At 37.6% G+C, this 20,481-nt stretch overlaps 1 protein-coding gene and 1 long non-coding RNA gene across 3 annotated transcripts in view; one reads left to right on the top strand and one right to left on the bottom strand.

The window, feature by feature from the left end:
- GABRA4 (gamma-aminobutyric acid type A receptor subunit alpha4) overlaps nt 1-9,627 on the top strand; it is a 119,484-nt gene extending 109,857 nt beyond the window's left edge. The window contains exon 12 of one of the 2 annotated variants that reach the window (XM_051790011.1): nt 9,576-9,627. In XM_051790011.1, coding sequence (XP_051645971.1) covers nt 9,576-9,588 — 13 coding nt within the window. In that variant the 3' untranslated portion in view covers nt 9,589-9,627. The remainder of the gene's footprint in view (nt 1-9,575) is intronic. The other variant, XM_051790018.1, reaches the window with a different exon arrangement.
- Nucleotides 46-20,481, bottom strand: part of LOC127472228 (uncharacterized) — a 49,584-nt gene continuing 29,148 nt past the window's right edge. The window contains exons 2-4 of the long non-coding RNA XR_007904917.1: nt 7,955-8,165; nt 2,340-2,413; nt 46-1,321 (exon numbers count right to left, since the gene is read on the bottom strand). This is a non-coding gene — a long non-coding RNA (uncharacterized LOC127472228). The remainder of the gene's footprint in view (nt 1,322-2,339; nt 2,414-7,954; nt 8,166-20,481) is intronic.

Raw genomic sequence — 20,481 nt, 5'->3', positions numbered from 1 at the left:
AAAGAGCTGGGGAATGGGAAGTTGCACTGGGCAACAATCTATTCTACTTAAAGGAGAGCTAATTCCAATATTGCACTAATAATGGAAATCAAATGATAAACAGAATAGAACATATAGTAAGTATTAGTCATAGAGATGGCTGATGAAGTTGTTTAAGGGAATAATCAAATATCCTTGGTTACTTTGGTTAAAAATCATGAAAAGATCCTCTTATCTGAGGAATAAAAGAGCTTCATTTAGACACATAGCTATTATTAAATGTTGATTATAAATAATAATGCAGAGGCAAGTGGTTCAAGATCCAGCCCTGTTCCAAAGCAGGGTAATAGTTCCATCATATATGATGTGGTAGGTAGGTTGCCAATTTTAGCAAAGGGAGCTGTGAAACATTTATCAACTAAAATTAAACATTTTCAAATTTGCACATTTTGACAGCATACACTCAGACTTTAAAAGGAACTCAGTAAGGATATAGTTTTTTACTCCAAACTACATTTCTTCACCCACAAACCCATGAGAATGTTCCAATAATACATCTGGGTAATAATAAAAAACTTAGTCAAAAAAACAAACACCTCCCTCCCTCCCAAACCCAACACTCAGTAATACCTGTGATCTAACCTAGAAGAAAGTAAAACATGCAACTGCTGAGAATGTTATCCCAATCTCCTCTAAGGGGTAACCAAGCCAGAAAATATTCCGTTCTTCTCCACTCCTACCTCCATCAAAATCCAGGAGATGTAAGCTGAAGTTAGAAATCTCCAGTTTCAAAGAGGCAGGCTCCTTCATATAAGAATAATTTGGTGTTTCAAAAGAGTAGCACTGGAGCCATGACACTGCACCAGTTTCTGAAAACCTTAAAATAGAGGCAAAACATTTCCTACGATGGCTTTATATATTCTATTTCTTTCTTTTTTTTAAGGACGCCCAGACAAAATATGTATTTCACCTAGCATGTTTTTAACATTTGCAGCTACATAACAAAAGAGAGGCTGGACATGACCCAACAACGTGCGCTTGCAGCCTGAAAGACAACCATGTTCTGGGCTGTGTCAAATGCAGCGTGGCCAGCAGGTCGAGGATATCATTCTGCTCCTCTTCTCCACTCTCGTGAGACTCTCCCTTGAATCCAGCTCTGGGGTGCCCAGAACAGGAAGTACATTGATCTGTTGGAGCGATTCCAGAGGTGGGCCACCAAGATGATTAGAGGTATAGAGCATCTCCCCTATTAGGAAAGGCTGAGAGAATTGGGATTGTTCACCCTGGAGAAGAGAAGGCTTCGGGGTTACCTAATTGTGGCCTTCCAGTTCCTGAAAGGAGCCTACAAGAAAGATGGAGAGGGATTTTTACAAGGGTGTGTAGTGACAGGACAAGAGGGAATGGCTTCAAACTGAAGGAGGGAAGATTTAGGTTAGCTATTAGGAAAAAATGTTTTTACCCAGGGGGCAGTGAAGCACTGGAACAGCTTTCCAGAGAATTTATGAATGCCCCATTCCTGGAAATGTTCGAGGCCAGGTTGGATGGGTCTTTGAGCAGCCTGGTCTAGTGAAAGGTGTCCTTGCCCATGGCAGGGGGAGTTGGAATGAGATGATCTTTAAGGTCCCTTCCAACCTAAACCATTCTGTGAAAACAGTCAGTAGAATTGAATCACCTGTTTTAGCTGAATCTCCAGTCAGCTCATTCCCTAGGAGGGTCTGGAAGAATTTACACTTATTTTAAAAATTTCGTTATTCATTTGAACATTCAGAATTTGGTCAGATGATAGGGTAAGTTAGGAAGGCTGTGTTCATGATGTTAAATAATTCTGAGAGACCCCTGCTCGGTGCCCTTATACACTTAGGGCCACAGCAACCATGACAAGCATCTGGGAAGATGCCTTCCCTAGGTTTGGCTGGCAGGAGCTTTGTCTTGAACCTGAAGGTAGTGGGGATTCTCTAGATAACTTTTGGATGTTTCATTATTTCTTTGCCTTGGGCATTGGTCTCTTTTTTGTTGTCTGTAAAAAGTCAGTTTATGTATTCATATAAGAAGTGTAAAACTTCTGCATAACAGGTGACAGGGCTCTGCGTAGGTGTGTCTGCAGGAAATTACAATGATCCATGACTGTGGTTACCGAAGTTTTAGACACTTATGGATCACTGTGAAGCTTTAGATTTACTTGTATCCTACCATGAAAGTCATAAAGAAATGAAGAATGTGTACATTTTGCTGTTTAGTAAGCTGTAGATCAGCAGGGATATGAAGGCCAAACTCTAAATATAGATAATGTAGTTTGTTTAAGATCTGTAAATATAGTATGAAATTGGAGTTTTTTTTCTGTCTTTTGTTTATTCACTTACCTTTTTATTAGTTGACTGCTTTCTACCCCCATTTCATTCTTCTTCATTACCCTCCTCAACAGTGCAAGAGATTGCTGCATAGATAAATAGACCAAAATTGTTGTTGGTAAGAAAGGACACTCTTTCAAATACTCCTGTTAATATTCTCAGAGAGCAAAGAAAAGTGACTTTCTGGAACAAATTTCTTTGCTTTTTTTGACATTTTGTAGAAAAAACCAGTGTTGTATCATCTTTAATCCTATGGGCTCAGTCTTTAACTTAGCTTTTTTGCTTTTTTTGACATTTTGTAGAAAAAACCAGTATTGAATCATCTTTAATCCTAAGGGCTCAGTCTTTAACTTAGCTGTAGTGTGTGGGGAGAAAGACATTTGAAAGTATTTATTGCCTGAGAGACAAGAAAAAATAGGAAAAGTGGTGATCTAGTGCAAGAGTAGAAAACATGAATCATGGTGGTTTGATTTTTATTTTCCTCAATCTAGTATGAAATAAGAGTGACCAGGCAATCTTATTGTTAGTCTTTGAATTAAATTCTTCTGAGTGCCAGGATTCTAGGTAGTTCTATAAAAATTACTAGGGCTTGAAGCATGTGTAGAAACACTCCATGAGAATTTATGTATCTCATTTGACACAGGACAGAAAGCTATCCCAGAATGACTTCACATCAATTACTGCTATTGAGACATTGTTCCAGTTAAGAAAGGTGCATTCAAAAAATAGTCTTGTCATTGTAACAAAATATTGTCAATAAAGAATGTTAAAATTATGATTTTTTTTTCTGTTGAAGGTGGCATTTGACAAACTGTAACTGATCTTTACATGGTGTGATTAAGTGTTTTGTAAAAATAAGTCTGCCAATTGTATACAAGCTACTTTACCTTGCATGCCTGCTTCAGATATATTTTAATTTAGGTATAGCTAGGGATAAAAGCTTGACTACATAAACTCTAATTGATTGATGCATGAATTTATATTCCTGGATCACAGAGCAGTTAATTACTAAACCCAGAAGTCCTACCTAATTTGAATCTGAGAGTCTAAAACATGTGACAGCAAGCCCTCCCCTCTGCTGTGTCTCAGTGTGTGGCTGGAGCTGTCAGGTGTACAGACACCATCCAGGGGGTTGGAGACCCTCCATAAAGATGTATACTCTAACCAGAAGAGAAAAAAATAATTTTTTCAGTCATTCTGGAAGAAACCTAAGAAAGGAGGGAAGTCAGGACTTGTCTGAAACCACTTTTTTTCTGTGAAATATACAGCATACTTGGTGCTTCAATGGCTTGGGTAATAAATACTCTTTCATTTTAATTCTTTATTTATGTATTTATTTTTAAATACTACATAAAATCATCTTTTATGCCACCAATACTACTGCCTATGAGCTTGATGGAAGGGTTACTGTTGTGGTATCATAGTACAGGAACTACCTTAGTAATGGTTAATACAGAAGCCTGTATGATTAAATTCCTGATAAAATGATGTTAGTTGTATGAACCTGGTTTTGGGGCTCCAAGATGAGTGGAGCCCATTCTGCAAAGTGATTGTTTTTATGAGGACACCTCACATTTGTCAAAATGGATACTTCTCTGAAACTCTGCTGCACCTGGGGGAAAATTGTAGCTTTGCTGCACTGAGCTCCATCAAAAGACTACCTGGTAGTTTTCACCAGCAGATTTAATTTTAAATAAAATCTCTGTTATAAATATTTATTAATCTTCTTTACTTTTAAACACCAAAAAAGGAATCCAGAAGAAAAATATACCAAACTAACATTAAGAGTCTGATTAAATTTTGGAGATGCAGAGGTAGGACTCAACCAAACAATTCTAATTTTCGTGCTGTGGTATTGCACCTTGTTTAGTTTGCAAGGTTCCTTTCCTGATAGACCGTAACAGCTGCCAAAGCACAGCTTTAATGAATAAGGACTGGTTTATCCTTGACTGTAAATGATTTTTACTTTATTCTCCCCTGCATCAGCTATATCCTTGAGATGCATCCTTTCATGTAAAAGAGGTTTAGACAGTAGAGTGAAAAACATCAGACTATAAAATGTACATGCTAAGAAGAATTTAAATTTCAGGCTCAACTGTTGTGCTAGTATTATGGTTGATGGAAAATTACACTTGAGCATGCTCACTGCAGAAGTGGTTTTTGACTAAACAGAACTTTTGTATGAAAATAGGTGCTTTCCCCAGGAGGAGAGACTGACCTACAAAGGACAGCTACAGAACAAAGCACACAGATTTTCCTAGGAAAGCTACAGCAGTGTTTCCAAACTTTGACCAAAATACTTGGATTTTTATATTCTTTTCATCCTCATAAATAATCCAACATTTTGTTTATGGCTATCACCTACAAACTAAATTCGTAGATTCGCTGGGAAATTTAAGAATGAAATATAAGCATGCATATACATCATCAGAAACTAGGTAGCAATGAATTTAGTTAGAAGGTACTGCTGTGCACAATATTTCCTGCATTGCTCAGAGAGGCTGTTGGAGGGCATATCAGATTTGATAGTGAAAGTCTGGAAATGCTCTGAGTGATGAAGCTATCCATCATGAGGATTAACTCCTGGGTATCAGTCTGACTTAGTAAATGGTTCCAGACTATGAAACTTCCTCCTGCACTAGCTTGCTTCTGTACAAATATATAGGGAAGTCAGCTCAACCTTTCCTGGTATCTGAGGGCTTGTTCATCTTGTTAGATGAGCAAGAAAACTTAGCACCTCTCTGATGCTGCATGGACTTTGACCCTGTAAATCATCTTGGAAGCAAGGGCCATTTGAATATGGAAATGGGGCTATGTTTAAGCTCAAAGTCTTTTTGCCTTATCTGCTTTCCCATTAGAGATTTTTCTGGGAAGTTTTTTTACTTTTCTTGAAGTCAACCCTGTCCTTCTTGCATTCTTTTGTAGAAAAGGCAGCAAAAAATTTCCATATGTCTCTACAAATAGCAGGAATTTGTCACCTTGGGAAGAATTGTAGTAATGACTTTAGAGATATCAAAATTGGAAGCTGACATTATACTTAATGTTACTCAGGAATCATGGAATGGCACTGTTGATGTTGTAAAGATAAGTGAAACTGGCTGTTTTCTGTAATGGCCCCCTTTTGCAATTTAAATTTAATAGGGGATATTTAATCCTTACTGAATTAAATGCTTCAATTTTTTTCAGAAAAAAAAATCAGGTGTTGTTTGTCCGTTGTGTAAAACTTAAAACTGAAAAGTCACAGACCAGAGAATCATTCTACTTGGCAGTAAGTGGCATTTATCTGCCTCTGAGAGGCAGATTAATCTAGATGATTTTGTGGGCTCTCTTTTAGTTCTTCATGTTCACAGTTCCTAGATGCTGACAGCAAGAGAAAATTCAATCAGTTGAACTCAAAGCCGAATAAAAAATATACGTAATTTTTTTGCAATATATAATTAACCTGTGTCAGGCATTTCCCCAAGATATTATTGCAGACAGATTGTAAACAGGAGCCTGCAGTCTTAAACTTTTATATGTCTTTTCATAATATTTACAGTTGCATTAGAAGTTGGAATTATAGAAGGAATATAAACATTCATACTTCCACTTTTTTATAAAATGGAAAGATGAAATTGGTTAGTTTCAAATTTTCATATTTTAGAAAACCATACATCATTCTATATTAGACAAATGCTCAAGGTCTGTGTGCCAAATTCTGTGCTCTTTAATTGAGCGATGGCTTTTGCCTGACAAAGGCATATGGAATTCAGCCCAGTTATGTTATGCCTTCTTTTATGTGAGTCTTTTTTCACGCACTGCTGTGTGCTGCAAATTAGGATGCCTTAGTATGACAATGAAAGTCCTAAAAAAATTCATCTGTTTTCATGGGTAGGAAATTATATCTCTCCCCCATCATTAACCAACAAACAGTGTCTCCCATTCAGTATTCTGTTTACCACTGAAGAGTTTGACACATCTTTAAACGTTTTATTGTTTCGGGTTTAAAAGATTCTGTGTTGCTGACAGAGCAGTTGCACAGCTGGCTGGCCGTCTGTACTTAAAGCGCTAATGTAGTTGGAGCACAGCTGTGGTGAAGAAAATAGTGAAAAAATCCCAACTTTTAAGATTAGTCTTGTTTGTGATAGAATAAAGAACATGTTCCCATAAGTTTAGGAAGACAGATTTGTATAGCTGCGATAGTAAAACAGTACTAGAGTTCATGGAAGATGAACTAAAAATTTTTTTCTGTGATGACTGCTTTGAAAAATCTGTTGAGAATGTTGCTGATTTGTGCTATTGGAATGAGCAAATTTAGAGATGACTTGATATTCATAGCACATCTGAGTGCTGCATATGCTGAGCACCAAATTCCACCAAAGACATCAGTGCATTGCTTCTTGGTGAGTCTCTTTGCATTAAGGAAAATACATGCTGCTGAGAGATGGATTATTGTTATTGAGGGGGAAAAGTGTAGACAAACTGTGTAGGCAAAGAATAGATTTCAGCCCAGAGCTTATTGTAAGAAAAAAAGGAGTCAGCTGTTTCTTAATATACTATAACAGAATATACAATCTGTTTTAGACTTAAATAACTTTATGATTTCTGAAATGCATAACAACTTTGATGATTTTGATGTGTTGCCAGTGTTTAAACTAACTTAATTGGTATAATCCTTTTAAATCTCTTAGGACTATTCCATCAGTTTACTGACTATTCCATGAATCAGTCAAGGAATATGTGAAAATACATCTAGATTTTGAAATGGAGAAAAGTTTCCTCTGCAATTTCAGAAATGCTCCTCAAGTCTTAGGAACTGTTCTTGAGTATAAACAAAGTCCTTTTGTTTTTTTTTCCAATATCATATCTTACTTGTATTTCTTTTTTTAATTATTGTATGACTTAAAAGGAATAGAAGGGCAGGGAAGTCTGTTGCAAGGGTGACATATGCCTCATTGTGCAGACGATGATATACCACCAAAATCTGGTTAGAAAGCACAGAAGTGCCCTGTGGGGGCACTAAAGGGCTCTAAACAGAGGGCTCTAAACAGGTAATAGTATAAGTATTTTTAAAGTGGAGAAAAAGAAGAAGTTTGTGTCTCTCTTTTAAGCTTCTCTAGGAGTACTTCACCAGTAGAAAAAAATGGCTCAGTTTCAGTGGTTATTAGCCGAGGGAGAGCTGTCGATCACCTTGACTCTCTTGAACTACTCACTGCAGAGCCTATTACAATTGTTGCCAGTGTTGTTGCCTATACTTTGGGGACCCAAACAGCTTTGGCTTGAAATTAATTTATGGAGTTTCATAGTATTTTTTTTTCAAAAATATTTTCTTCTTCTGATTTGGGGTTGGTTGAGTTGAAAGAGGAAAACACTGTGTGCATACAAATACTGAGGTGCAAAGGTCTCCGCAAAACCATGCCCAGCAAAGGCTTCTGTAGCTTTCTGTCTGGGGCATTGCCTCGCCTTGCTCTACCAATATAAAATGAAATTATCTTTCACAAGTAGAGCAACTGGTGTGAGTTGAGAAGTGTGGTGAGAGCAGAGTGAGCCAAACAGCAGAAGAGAAAGGGAAGTTTCAGGAGGGTCAGGAAAATTGTTCGACGAAAGAAGAAATCAAAGAGTACCTTCAGGGCTGGAATACACTTTACCTATTCTATTAAATACTTGGCTTCCAGCTGCCTGATTTCTCACAAAATCCCACCCTGTCATTTAAGACTGAAGACTCAGCAAGAGCCTCTTTTCCTCAGCCTGTTCAGGCACCTCTCCTTTTGCCCATGGCTCCTGAGCACGACAGGCTTGGACATGCGTCTCTTCCCATCCGGATGCTGAACACGTGGGTCTGGATCCCACTTTCGAAACCTGCTCAAAGAGAAATGCGACGAAAGAGAGACTAGTTTTAGCAGCTGATATTGCAGAAGAAATAAGGGAGTTGTCATTTGTTATTAGCTATTGTAATTAAAAAAATTACGTGTAGCAGTCACCAGAACTCTGGTCTTCTGGCTAGGATAGAAGAAAGACCTTTTTTGCCTTTCATAAGGGAACCCCTGTGTGATGGATTTGGTTTATTTGTCTATACCTGTGCTATGTTCAGTAGTGTTTATAAAGCACTGGGATTCTGGGATGAACGTAGCCAGACAAAAACTATAGGTATTTCTGAAAGAGCCACGCATTTCCTTTTGAAATGGATGGTGATCAGTGCTTTGAAGTCCCTTAGAGTATATCAGCATCATTAGGGTGTGAGGTTTGACAAGTGCAGCAAGGAACCACCCTGAACTTAAACTGAGATTTTCTAAACTCACATTGTGAACCTATCAGAAGGTAGGATGAGTTTAACAGTACAGCACTTCTCTGCCTGACTTTGCAGGAGAGGTGGTAACCAAACTGTAGCTAGTGCCTGTATGTACTTTCAAATACAGATATGTGGTCTTCATATGTCTTACTTGCTAGTACTTAGTAAACAATATGCATATCTTTAAAGGACTTCGTTCATCACTTGTTTCTATTGATCATCTGTAGGCAAATAAGGGTTTTCTTGTAGACATATGCTGTTAAAAATAATAAAATTCACAGCATTGAGCAGTACCTGATTCCATATAGTTTCACTGTTGGAGAACATTAGTACTGATAATTCAGTGTTATTACTTCCACTTGTACAAAGAGTCATTAGTACTAAGAAGTAATAATTAAAGTACTCAACACCTGGATTATTTTTATTAGGAAAGAAGAAGGAAAATGTATTGTTACTGTAGATGCTAAGAGGTTAACATTTGTAGTAGGACAGCTCTGCACATCTTTCTGAAAAGAAAGGGAAAATTTGTCCCTAGAGGGATCAGGAAAACTCTCTAATAAATCTATTCTTTAAATTTGCCAATGGCTTTGCATAGTAAATTAAGTTAAATCAGTAAGAATTTTCCTGCTATTCAGATGAAATAAAGATCATAACATAACCAGTGTTTGACATATTGCTGGCTGAAAAATGTCCAAGAGATTTAGACCCACCTTCCCACATGTAGTAGGATTTAATAGCTTGTTCCTAAGTATCTTTTTCTAGTTCATTGTGTAAAAAATGTGCTCTTTTCAACAACAACAACAACAAAATTATTTGAGCTTAAAATTATAAGGAGCATTTGTTTTGCATAAAGACATAGAGTTAGAAGAGCCATTTTTCATATAGAATTTAATAATTATTCCAGGAATGCAAGAATCTCTTTACAAATAAATGCTTAAAATTCTTAGTTAATTATATACCCTTGTATTTTATCATATTAGGTTAACATCTTAATTTTCAAGAAGGGCAAGAAGGAGGACCTCAGGAACTACAGCCCTATCAGGCTCGCTTCAGTGGAATGTAAAATCATGGAAGTATTGAAAAACACCTGGAGGGCAACACAGTCACTGGTCACAGCCAGCACAGCTTCATGAGGGGGAAGTCCTGCTTATCCAACCTGATGACAAGGTAACCCACCTAGTTGATCAAGGAAAGCCAGTTGATGTAATCTTTTTGGACTTCAGCAAAGCTTTTGATACTGTCTCTCACAGGATTCTTCTGGACAAACTGTCCAGCACAGCTGGATAAACACATCATACAGTGGGTGAGCAATTGGCTCATGGCTCAAGCACAGAAGTCAATAGTGAATGGGGTAACATCAGACTGGTGACCTGTCACAAGTGGGGTTCCACAGGGCTCCATCAGTGGCCCAGTTCTCTTCAACACCTTCATTAACAACTTGGACATAGTGCTTGAAGGAATATTTCGTAAGTTTGCCAATAACATTAAATTGTGAGGAGCTGTCAACTCCCTCAAGGGCAGAGAGGCCCTGCAGAGAGACCTTGACAAGTCAGAGAGGTGGGCAATCACCAGCTGTGTGAAGTTTAACAAGGGCAACCAGATCGGACACCTGGGATGGGGCAACCTTGGTTGTGTATATAGAGTAGGAAACAAGAGGCTAGAGAGCAGCACTGTGGAAAGGGACCTGTGGATTCTGGTTGAAGGCAAGTTGAATATGAGTCAGCAGTGCCCTGACAGCCAGGAGGGCCAACCATGTCTGGGTGGCATCAGGCAAAGCATTGCCAGCTGGTCAAGGGAGGGGATTGTCCTGTTCTGCTCTGCAACTGGTGCGGTCTCACCTTGAGTATTGTGTGCAGTTTTGGTCACCACAATATAAAAAGAACATTAAACTATTAGAAAGCATCCAAAGGAGGGCCATGAGGATGGTGAAGAGTCTGGAGTGGAAGCCATATGAGGAGCAGTTGAAATCACTTGGTTTGTTCAGCCTGGAGAAGAGGAAACTGAGGGGAGACCTTGCTGTGGTCTTCAACATTGTCACAAGGGGAAGAGGAAGGGCAGGCACTGATCTCTTCACTTGTCACCAGAGAGAGGATTCAAGTAAATGCCATGAGCTGAGTCAGGGGAGGTTTAAGTTAGATATCAGGAAAAGGTTTTTCACACAAAGGGTGGTTGAGCACTGCAAGAGACTTCCCAGGGAAGTGGTCACAGCCCCAAGCCTGACAGAGTTCAAGTAGTATTTGGATGACACTCTCAGGCACATGGTGTGACTTTTGGGGTGTCCTGTGCAGTGCTAAGCATTGGACTCGATGATCCCAATGGCTCACTACCAACTCAGTATACTCTATGATTCTATATATCTATAAATCATATATATTGATGCAACAATATCATGTACTTTTTTCTAGTTTGGAATTCAACAATGTATCTAAGTGGGCATCTATTTTAAACTAAGACAAACTGTTCTTTATACTTTCAAAAACGTTGTTAGTTAATATGTCAAACTGTTGAATGAATTGGCAGAATAAGTGGATGTAATGATCCCTGTAGGTGACCTTGAACTGTGAAGCCATAAATAGGTCATAAATGCCATTTTCAAAATATGACATGGTGTTTTATTCTCAATATACAGCATGCATGGAACTCCAGAAGTGGTTCAAGCAGAGACGATACATTCCCAAACTATACCAGCATTACCATAAAAATAGAATGGGAAATGAATGATAGTTTCTTTAGCTATAATGTCTTAATTAGATATATGTGATGAACTGATTTATATATGGAAAACTTAAAATGCAGACTTGTTCCTCTTATCATTTGAACTGCCACAACTTCATGTTTTCACATTTAATATTTTCATATAAACTGATAACGTTTTCAGTAATCCCAAATGAATCTCTTTAATTGATATGTGGAAGAAAAACAAAAATGTTACTTCAGAAAGAACTGACAAAGCACTACACTTTGATTCAGGTTCAGATCTTTCCATCTAGGAACAATAAAATTTGCTTAGTGTAATCCATGTAATTGTTCTGGTAACAAACAGTACTTGGTAGGAAAATGGTGCCACTACCCTAGTGATGTGTGGTACACAAAGGCTGTCTTGGCTTTTTGAAGCCCTCAGAAGAGCCATAAGTAGTTAACTTTTTCTTTCAGTTTTGCTGCTAGGTCTGTACAACCTTTATCTGGTAGATATTTCCAGGCCCTTATCTTGGCTTGTCCTAAAATATAAGGTGGAATAGAGGTACTGCATTAGTTGCAACAATGGCATAAAACTTGAGGGACCTCAATAGAGGGGTACAAGGAAGGCTGCATGTGAGTATGACTTGAACAACAGAAGGGAAGGGAATTACGGTTGTTTTCTTTCTGGACAGCAAATATGGGAAGGCAGATAGTTCATGTGCAGTCTATAGGAGAATGTCATGGAAACCAATAAAAACCACTGGGATTAATGTCTTGGTTCCTCAACAGTTACTGAAAGTTGTGGGAAACAAGTTACTGCTTAATTTTGTACAGGAATGGTCACACATTCTTCAGCAATTTGTTTCTTATATCCTTCCTTGAGTTCAACACTAATGGTATAAGTAAGCTTCCCTCACATATATTAGCATAATTAATGATTTCCTGCTCTAAGTATATACAAATAAAAACTCATTTACAATAAGAAGTATGAATTGCCTCAAACCATAATATAATTTTAATTTAAAATGTGGTTTTCAGCACTCAGTAACTTGTTTCTTTTCCAACAGTAACTGTGATCTCTCTCTTACAGCTTGTGTATCTCTGTATATAGAAATACAATATAAGCCTTCAGTAACAAAGGAATGAAGAAATCAAAATGTGGATAGATGGCTCAAATCATACCCCACCGAATATAGCTGCAGCAGTCTGCTCTTATGCAGCAGGCTTTGATTATATCTCTAATTCCTTCTTCACATAGTCTGCCTCCTATATTAATGTGTCAATTCAAGTACTCTTTACTCTTGTCCTACATTTGATTGAAAAAGAAAAAAAAATCACATCTGGGCTATATAATTTTAGAATAGGCTCCATTAGTAATTGGTGACCTTGGTTGACCTTATTTTTTGTTTTAGAAATATGCATATTGCATAGCTGAATGAGCTAAGGACCTATTTTCTAAAAGAACATAGAAACGAGGAGAAAGGAGAGCAAGCCTAATCTGAAACCAGTGTGTAACATGCAATCACACAAGAGGGTAGGGAGAACAAGAGGCAGGCATAATACACCAGATGTGGCTAGTGGCAACATTCAAAAACTTCTCTGCAAGTAATATGGATGAATTATCTTCACTTACCCTCATTTCCCTTCACCTTGCAATATATTGCCTATAGAAAGTGGTATGTAGCTCAGTGTAATGATGAGACTGTATACAGGGGAAAATTCATATATGTAAACTGTGGGCCAAACCTGCACGACTGTGTTGCACCACCACGGGGAAAGTTGCGCTGGGACATACAGTCTGTTTTGCCTTTATAATTCCTGATTTAGACCCCTGAAATCCTGAGCTTCCCATTCCAGGATCATAAAAGGTATTTTGTATACAGATGCAAATGACTGCTTTCATGATCCTCAGAAAATAAGTACTATCTACAGATGTACAGGTGGGGAGGCATACCTTCAGAAGCTGTGAAGATTTTCTCTGAGGGTGATTATAGAGGAATGGTTAAGATGTTTGCTTTTGTTTTCCTTCTCCAAAGAGTCTAATCAGACTCACATGGCTTAGGAATAAGAAGTGCAAACAAATCCAAAACAGATGTCAAGTCCCAGCTTTCCTAAATATTCAATTTCTGTTATTCATTGCTGTGGTGTGTGGACTCCTCTGGGAAGTAGTCCACCAAAACATGTTTCTTTACTGATGTCTGGGAGATTTTCACACTCTGAAAAAGTTCTACATTTTTCATTTTTGAGTAACTTGAACCTCAGCAAGAAATTAGTTAATCAATAAATGAAGAGGAGTGAATTAATTATGAATTGAAATGGCAAAGACTGAGATTCTCTGCAAAATTTCTTTGTCATATGTGCACACACAAACTAGGAAGAAAATAAGGTCATACAAAAATGATTTCAGGGAAGGACAAGGGAGCAGGTGAAGAAACACTCGAAGTAGCAGAGCCTGGGGGAGTTGTTGCTCTGGAGAATTTATGGCATTTGGTTTTGGGGCGAACACTTAACCTGTCACTTGCTTTAAAATGGGAGAAAACACACATGCTTGTACTGATTAGTGAGTTGGAAGTAGAGAGGAAAGGGATAGAGGGGGTGAGATGGTTGCGAGGCTTCCATACATTGAAATTCTGCTTCTAGAAACATAATGGAATTTAAGGGAAAAACATCTCTCTAAGTATATAAAAACTTTTTGAGTAAGAAATATTATGATTCTTATAACATAATGTTCTGAAGGCATGCTTTGAGTTGTTCTTTTTTTGTTGAAAGCACGGTAGAAAATCAGTGGCTGTACAGACTGCAGTACTGGATTTCATTTCAGAGTTTTATATCATTCTATGAAATCAGTTGGCAAAAATGAATTCACATTTACTTGAAAAGGTAGTAGCTCATATTCCAAAAAAAGGGCTGAAAGGCTACCAGATGTATTAAAAATAACAATATGTCAAACAATGTAGATATTTAATGACCTGTTTTAGAGACTAATAATTTAGCAGCCTAAGTATCATATTTCTTATGGAAACTTGTATCCATGAGTTCCAAACATTCTAAGTATAGGGTGGAGAAAACATTGATTTAGAGTCAAAAGACTGGATATACAAACAAAAAAGTATGAGAGTGACGATGCGGAAAGATGTCTGTTAAAATGGGTGAAATAATTTTGTAATTACTGTAAACATGGCAAAATATAACTTACCCCTCTCAAGAGTGTCCTTAAAAAGGAATATAGTGCACAGGGGAATACTAAATGAAAGAAAACCTGTCCAGAAATAGCTTTTCTTTTTTGCGATTTTGGCCTTACGGATTGTATTATTCATTATGTTAATTTAACAGAATTTAGAGAGCTTTTTTCCTAGTGGTAGAACGCCTTGGAAAAATATCTTTAGGGGAAACTGAAATTTACCTCCTCCAAACCATTTCTCTTAAGGATTTCATCATGGAATCTGTCCTTATGTGGTTACAGATGAATCAGGCTTTACTGGAGAGTGAACTACCAGCTATATAATCAGCTTACAGGTGAAGAAGAGCAACAGAAATAGATGGAGTGACATATGGGAAAAGATAAAATGGTGTTAAAAAATGCATAGTTTGCCTTTAGAAATGACTTCGTCTGTGATGGGCTTTGATGATAGTTTGCAGCTATTGGGAAAAGTGTGAAATAAAAAGAAGGAAATGAAGTTGTGTGAAACTTAGAGTATTTTTGTTTACACCAAGATTGAATTCAGCCATATGTTTTCTGTAGAGGTAGCTGTACATTCCTTTCAGCCTATATCCACTAGATTTTTAACAAGTTTATGCTCTGTGAATAAAGAGAGTTTACAGATCTAATATTTCACTAGCTCCTTGCCACCCATATCTCTCTACAGATCACATCTTCGTAGGATTTGGAAGTTTGTTATCTTCATTCAACAAATAAGAAGGCTTCCAATGTGACCGCAGGAGCATGTAGGTATCCCAACACAGGCTTGTGCATCACCTGTAGAGCCCGGAGGAAAGCCGTGTGGGGGCTCTATGAACCATGGTATACTGATACTGACTTGTTTAAAGTGGCTTATCAAAGTTTACTCCAGATATGACAGGGCAGGGTATTGAACCGGCTTGACTTCTCATGTCCCATGTTGATGTTACTGTGTCATACTTCCTCTCTTTAGTTAGACATGTGGTTGTGTTTGGGGCTTGGCTTGATGGGAAATACTACTGAGGTGTGAAAGGAATCCTGTCCCATATAGAAATATTACTCAATTAAGCACTTGTACAGGCAGAAATTGGTAAGCAGTTAGTCAGAGGTGATGAGTTGTCCTGTTCCTATGATGATACCTCATTTTCTCCAGAAGGAACACAGACTCTTTAGCAGCTGGAAATCAATTCATTTCATTGTGAATGCTGCATTACAACAACATGAGGTTGTAGTCGAAACTGAATTAGTTTCAAATAATAGCTGCAGTGTGAACATGACCTTCCTTCAGCTTTACCTTCAGGCTTCCCTTCTTCCTGCTTTTTCCACTCAATTCTTGTAATTTTGTTGGTATGTGAAGCAGGCTGTTGTTCTCTTCTCAGTGGTGCCAGGTGGTCATCTTTCCTTTGTGGTAGTTTTACTCAAGCAGTTGGCTTCCTGGTATCTGGATCTTTTTTCTCATTAGTTGATTGTTGCTTCATAAATGATTGAGCTGCTGCTTCAGTTGACAGGTCAGTAGACTCCCGGACAACATCAAGTATCTCCTTGAGTTACCTCTCTTCCTCTTGCTGCTTCTGCTTTTTGCTGTGCCTGACATTCTGGGTCTTCTTCACTGAGATTATTGTTTGGAATAAAAATCTGCATATCCTTGTTGCTTTTATTTCTGAGTTTTTGCTGATCTATTACTTTGTGTCCCATTGTATTGTTGGCCTCAAGCTCTAGGATTTTATATAGACAGTTGGGCTATTTTGAATTTTTTTATTACATATTTATTGTAAATAGTAAGAAAATTGATAATTTTAGGTAGGCCACAGTGGTTAAATTCTGTGTGTTTTCTTTGTGCAAATGTTTTGGACACTTTTATAGTTTCTGTTCCTGATCAGTTACCTGTGAATCTTTTTGGTTAATGATGTTAACAAAGACTTGAGACTAGATTTTATCATCTATTTCAGAAATGCAATATAGGTAACATAATTAAGCTTCTTGATAAGGAACCAAGATCTGTTTTCAATTGAAAGATATAGGTTAATTAGTACGGAATGTAGATCAGAGACACTGCACTGCAAGACTTTTGTTTTTCAAACTCTGATCTTCAGAAGTCAATGTGTGTTTTTCTATCGACTGTGCCAATGAATGGATGGATAGTGTGTTTTTCAAAATCAGACTTTAAAGTAGACTGCCAGCACTGCTGAATCTTTTAGAAAAAAATTGAAGCCAGAGCATTTTCCTCAGTGTAGAGCATTAGTCATGCATTAATGGGCTTCTCTAAAATTTTCTATCTTTGTCACATGGTTCCATTTTTGTCAAAAAGGACTCAGACTGAGCACTCTGCCTGCTCTCTGTTTGCAAGAAATGTGTCATAAAACTATGATGGCTTCATGTTTGCTTTTAATTATTTCTGTTTAAAGAGGCACACAAGGAATATTCTTAGGCCACTAAACAGCTTTTGTCTTTATATGCATTGTCTATGTTTGTGAGGTGAAGTGAGGCTGAGATAAAATGCTCTGGGATATAGCAGTATTTTATTTTATTTTATATTTATGTATTTAAATTTCATTAATCTTGCATGTGTACTTCATTGTATTGCCACTATATTAATAATATGACAGCAATAGCTTATACCAAATTATTAAAACCCCCAGGTTTACCAGGTGATCTGCAGTAGCAGGTTGATATGAAAGTAATGTCTCCATTACTTTCCTGATCACTGTCATGTGACTAAAAGGTTTAAGAGCATAAATCATGTGACATGTGACATCTGAAACCAGTGCATAGCTGTTACACAGGAGGACTAGAAGCCCTCCCCCAAGCCTGCTCCTGCTGAGCTTATTTTTTCTTACACTTTTGTTATAGTACATGAGTGGAGGATCATAACTGCAGCTAAAACCAGGTGGGACCTGGGTGACAAAGTCATCTTTGATTATCTGAGCCTCAGTTTTGTAGTAGGCACTAAGCCAGAAGGAGCCTTGTAACATGCTAGAAGCCAGGGTGTTTTTTGTCTTGAGTCAGTGGGTACCAGCCCATGACTTGGGCATTGGATGGTTGTGTTCCTCTCACCTTTTTGTGTCCCTTCTCATGCTTCTTACTGAATGGCTCTTCCCTTCCTATGCTGAGTGAAATGTCAGCTATTCTTTTGTGCTCTTCCAGAGCTTTACCAGGACTCAGGAGTTGTCAGAGCTGTCTGCAGTCATTTGTGTGGGAGGTGTGTGAGGGGACTTACGCATTAACTGTGCTGAAATAATTACTGTATTTGACCTGAATAATAATCAAGTGGTATTTTTTGCAAAAAAAAAAAAAATTCTGGACAAGGGATAGAAGAATATTTTACTCATTAAACTCTGTACTCAATAATTCCACAAATTATAAAATGCCTTGATGAAAAGAAGCAATTACTTTCAAAAGACGTAGGAAGCACTATTCATGAAATAGGTACCATTTGTTATGATTTTTTGTTCAAAATTTAAAATCAGAATACCGAAGTCTTTGGAGAATAAAATGTTAAGTAATTCTGCAGTCTTATTTTTTTTTTAGATGCTGCAGTTTCCCTGTGTTGCCATGGTAACATACTTTCTGTATAATTGCCAGGCTGCCTTACAGTGATGCAAATAAGTAAAGAAGTTGTCACATGGTATGACCTAGGCTTATATTTGAGTAGAGATTTATTGCCCACAGAGCAGTAATAACACCAAAGATATCTGTCACCTGGAGAAGAAGGAATTACATGTTGCTGAAGTGCTGCAGAAACAAATAGCAGTGAATGTGAAGTGCTGGGCCTAGCTGTTACACAGAAGGACTAGAAGCCCTCCCCCAAGCCTGCTCCTGCTGAGTTTGTTTTTTTTTATGCTTTTCTTATGGTACATGAGTAGAGAATCAGAACTGCAGCTAACACTAGCCCTAAGCATGTTATTTAGGAATTTATTTTGTCTTGGAGATACAAGAAGTCTGGAGCAAAGAAATTTGCAAAGAAAGAGTCATAGCTTTGACAATTACCAGCAAAATTTTACCCCTTCTCCAAGAGTAATTAGTGTTGGCATCCAAAGAACTCCTCTCAAAAAAAGAGTAAAAAAAGGGGGAAAGGAAGGGGGGGAGGGAGAAAAGAGAAAACCAAAAGGAAACCAAGACAATAAAAAGTTTTCCTTAGTTTCTGTTTGAAAGTCAGTGCTTACGTCTTGAACACCCCTTCAGAAATTTTTTATGTGAAACACAAATCCCAGTGGTTCCTGGAAATATCCCCTTCCAAGAATACTTCTCTTGGCCAAGCTTTCAGCCCTCAGTCCTCAATGTACTGTGATGTGCTACTCCATAAGGAAGAAAGCACTGCAGGGATGTCTTAGTGATGAGACCTGGGCATTTCTGACTAGCAACCTGAGAGTGCTCATCACCATATTCGGTTCAGGCAGAAAATAAGTTTCTTTAAATACAGATTTTAAAACATAAAAGTCAGAAAAGGAAAAAAAAAAGGCAAAACCAACAGCCCACCAAAAAAATGCTGTTCTACATCAGTCTTAACACTAGTTGCTCCAAATCAGCCATTTTGGGGACACTGGAACTAGCTCAGATGTCCTGTATAACACTTGCTCAGAGGTTTTTGTCTCTTATGAGCCCTCTTTGTTCCTTAGTTAAGGATGGATTCTGCTAAAGCTCTGTCTTTCACTGCCTCAGCACCTCTGCTACGATAGGTGCTGGAGGATTACCCTATTCTTCTACATAAGACTGTTTATATTGTTTGTTGTTGGGGTTTTTTTCAGCAGTTCTTTCTGGAAGACCTTCTGTTGGTCTTTGTTAAAACCATATTGTCCGTAGAGTGAGTTTCTCCTCCTTTGTTTTCTTAAGTATGGCTGTGAAGTTATGTCCTCTCTTGTGAGGCTGCTTGGACACTAGTAGTAAGCAGGATGGTTTCTCACCCCTCGTTACCAAGGGTTAGGTTTATCTTCTCCTTCCCTTCAAATCTGCTTTTAATTTATTAGAATTGTAGCAATCTCACACAGATATCCACTATGTTCCTTAATTAGACTTCCTGGCTTCTGGCTCTTTCTGCAAGTTATTTTAAGGCTGTAAGAGAACTTCATCTTCCTAGATTAGGAGGAGGATTCATTGTTCATGCATAACAGAGGGTTTGTAACTTCCTACTTACCATTTGCTTCTTTCTCAGAGAAAATAGTATAAATAGAAAATCTGACCTCTTCTACTTTCTCTTTGTCTAGGAAAGGTCTTGTCATTGCAATATGTATCATTGTAAATTGTGAGTTAGTATGGCCACGTAATGGTGGTTTTCTCCATACAAAAGTGATGTGGAATAAAATAGTAAAAGTACAAAGTAGGAGAGCTGCTATCCATAAAACTACAGAATACATTCAAATTACACATAGCCCATAGCATCACAGGAACCATAATAATATTTTTTCCTCTTTTTTTTTTTTTTTTCTTTTTTAGGAGAAAATATGGTAATTGAGTATTTCAAATCATAATTGGATTTCAAGAGTCAGTTTTTACCTTCACAGTATGGTTGGTCTTTGCACTATCCTTCTTGCAGGAATGGATTATCAGCTGGAATGGCAGAATGCAAAAAGCAATGTCTGAGCATATCTGATAGATATTACCTAAGAACAACTGTTATCCATCCCTTCTGTGCAGAAACTGTGAAAACATCACTGCAAATACTCTGAGCATACAAACTGAAGTCCATATACTTATGCCACTGAGACTCATGGTAGGATAATTCAATTTTTATTATTCAGGACACTCAGTTGTATCAAAATCAGATTCTTCCTTCTTACTGGTCCTAGAACTGTGATGTTTAAAAAAATTATACTAATTGTCACTGAATAAAAATGACTATGTCCATATTAATTCTCTATTAAGCTTGCTTTAAAACTCTAGTTATTTTAGATGTAAGAGTTACAAGAAAAAAGTCTTTGAAGGTTCTGTATGTGCCACCATTTAATCAAGAAAATCACTGCAATTCAGAATGGTTCTCATTATAACATTTTACATATCACATTAAAAAGAATATGTAAGTTGTTTGAAGGAAT

The sequence above is a fragment of the Manacus candei genome, unplaced genomic scaffold (assembly GCF_025592945.1).
Source record: "Manacus candei isolate 608988 ecotype Guabito, Panama unplaced genomic scaffold, ASM2559294v1 h1tg000028l, whole genome shotgun sequence".
Classification (NCBI taxonomy): Eukaryota; Metazoa; Chordata; class Aves; order Passeriformes; family Pipridae; genus Manacus; species Manacus candei.
This window is presented reverse-complemented; position numbering and strand designations above follow the sequence as displayed.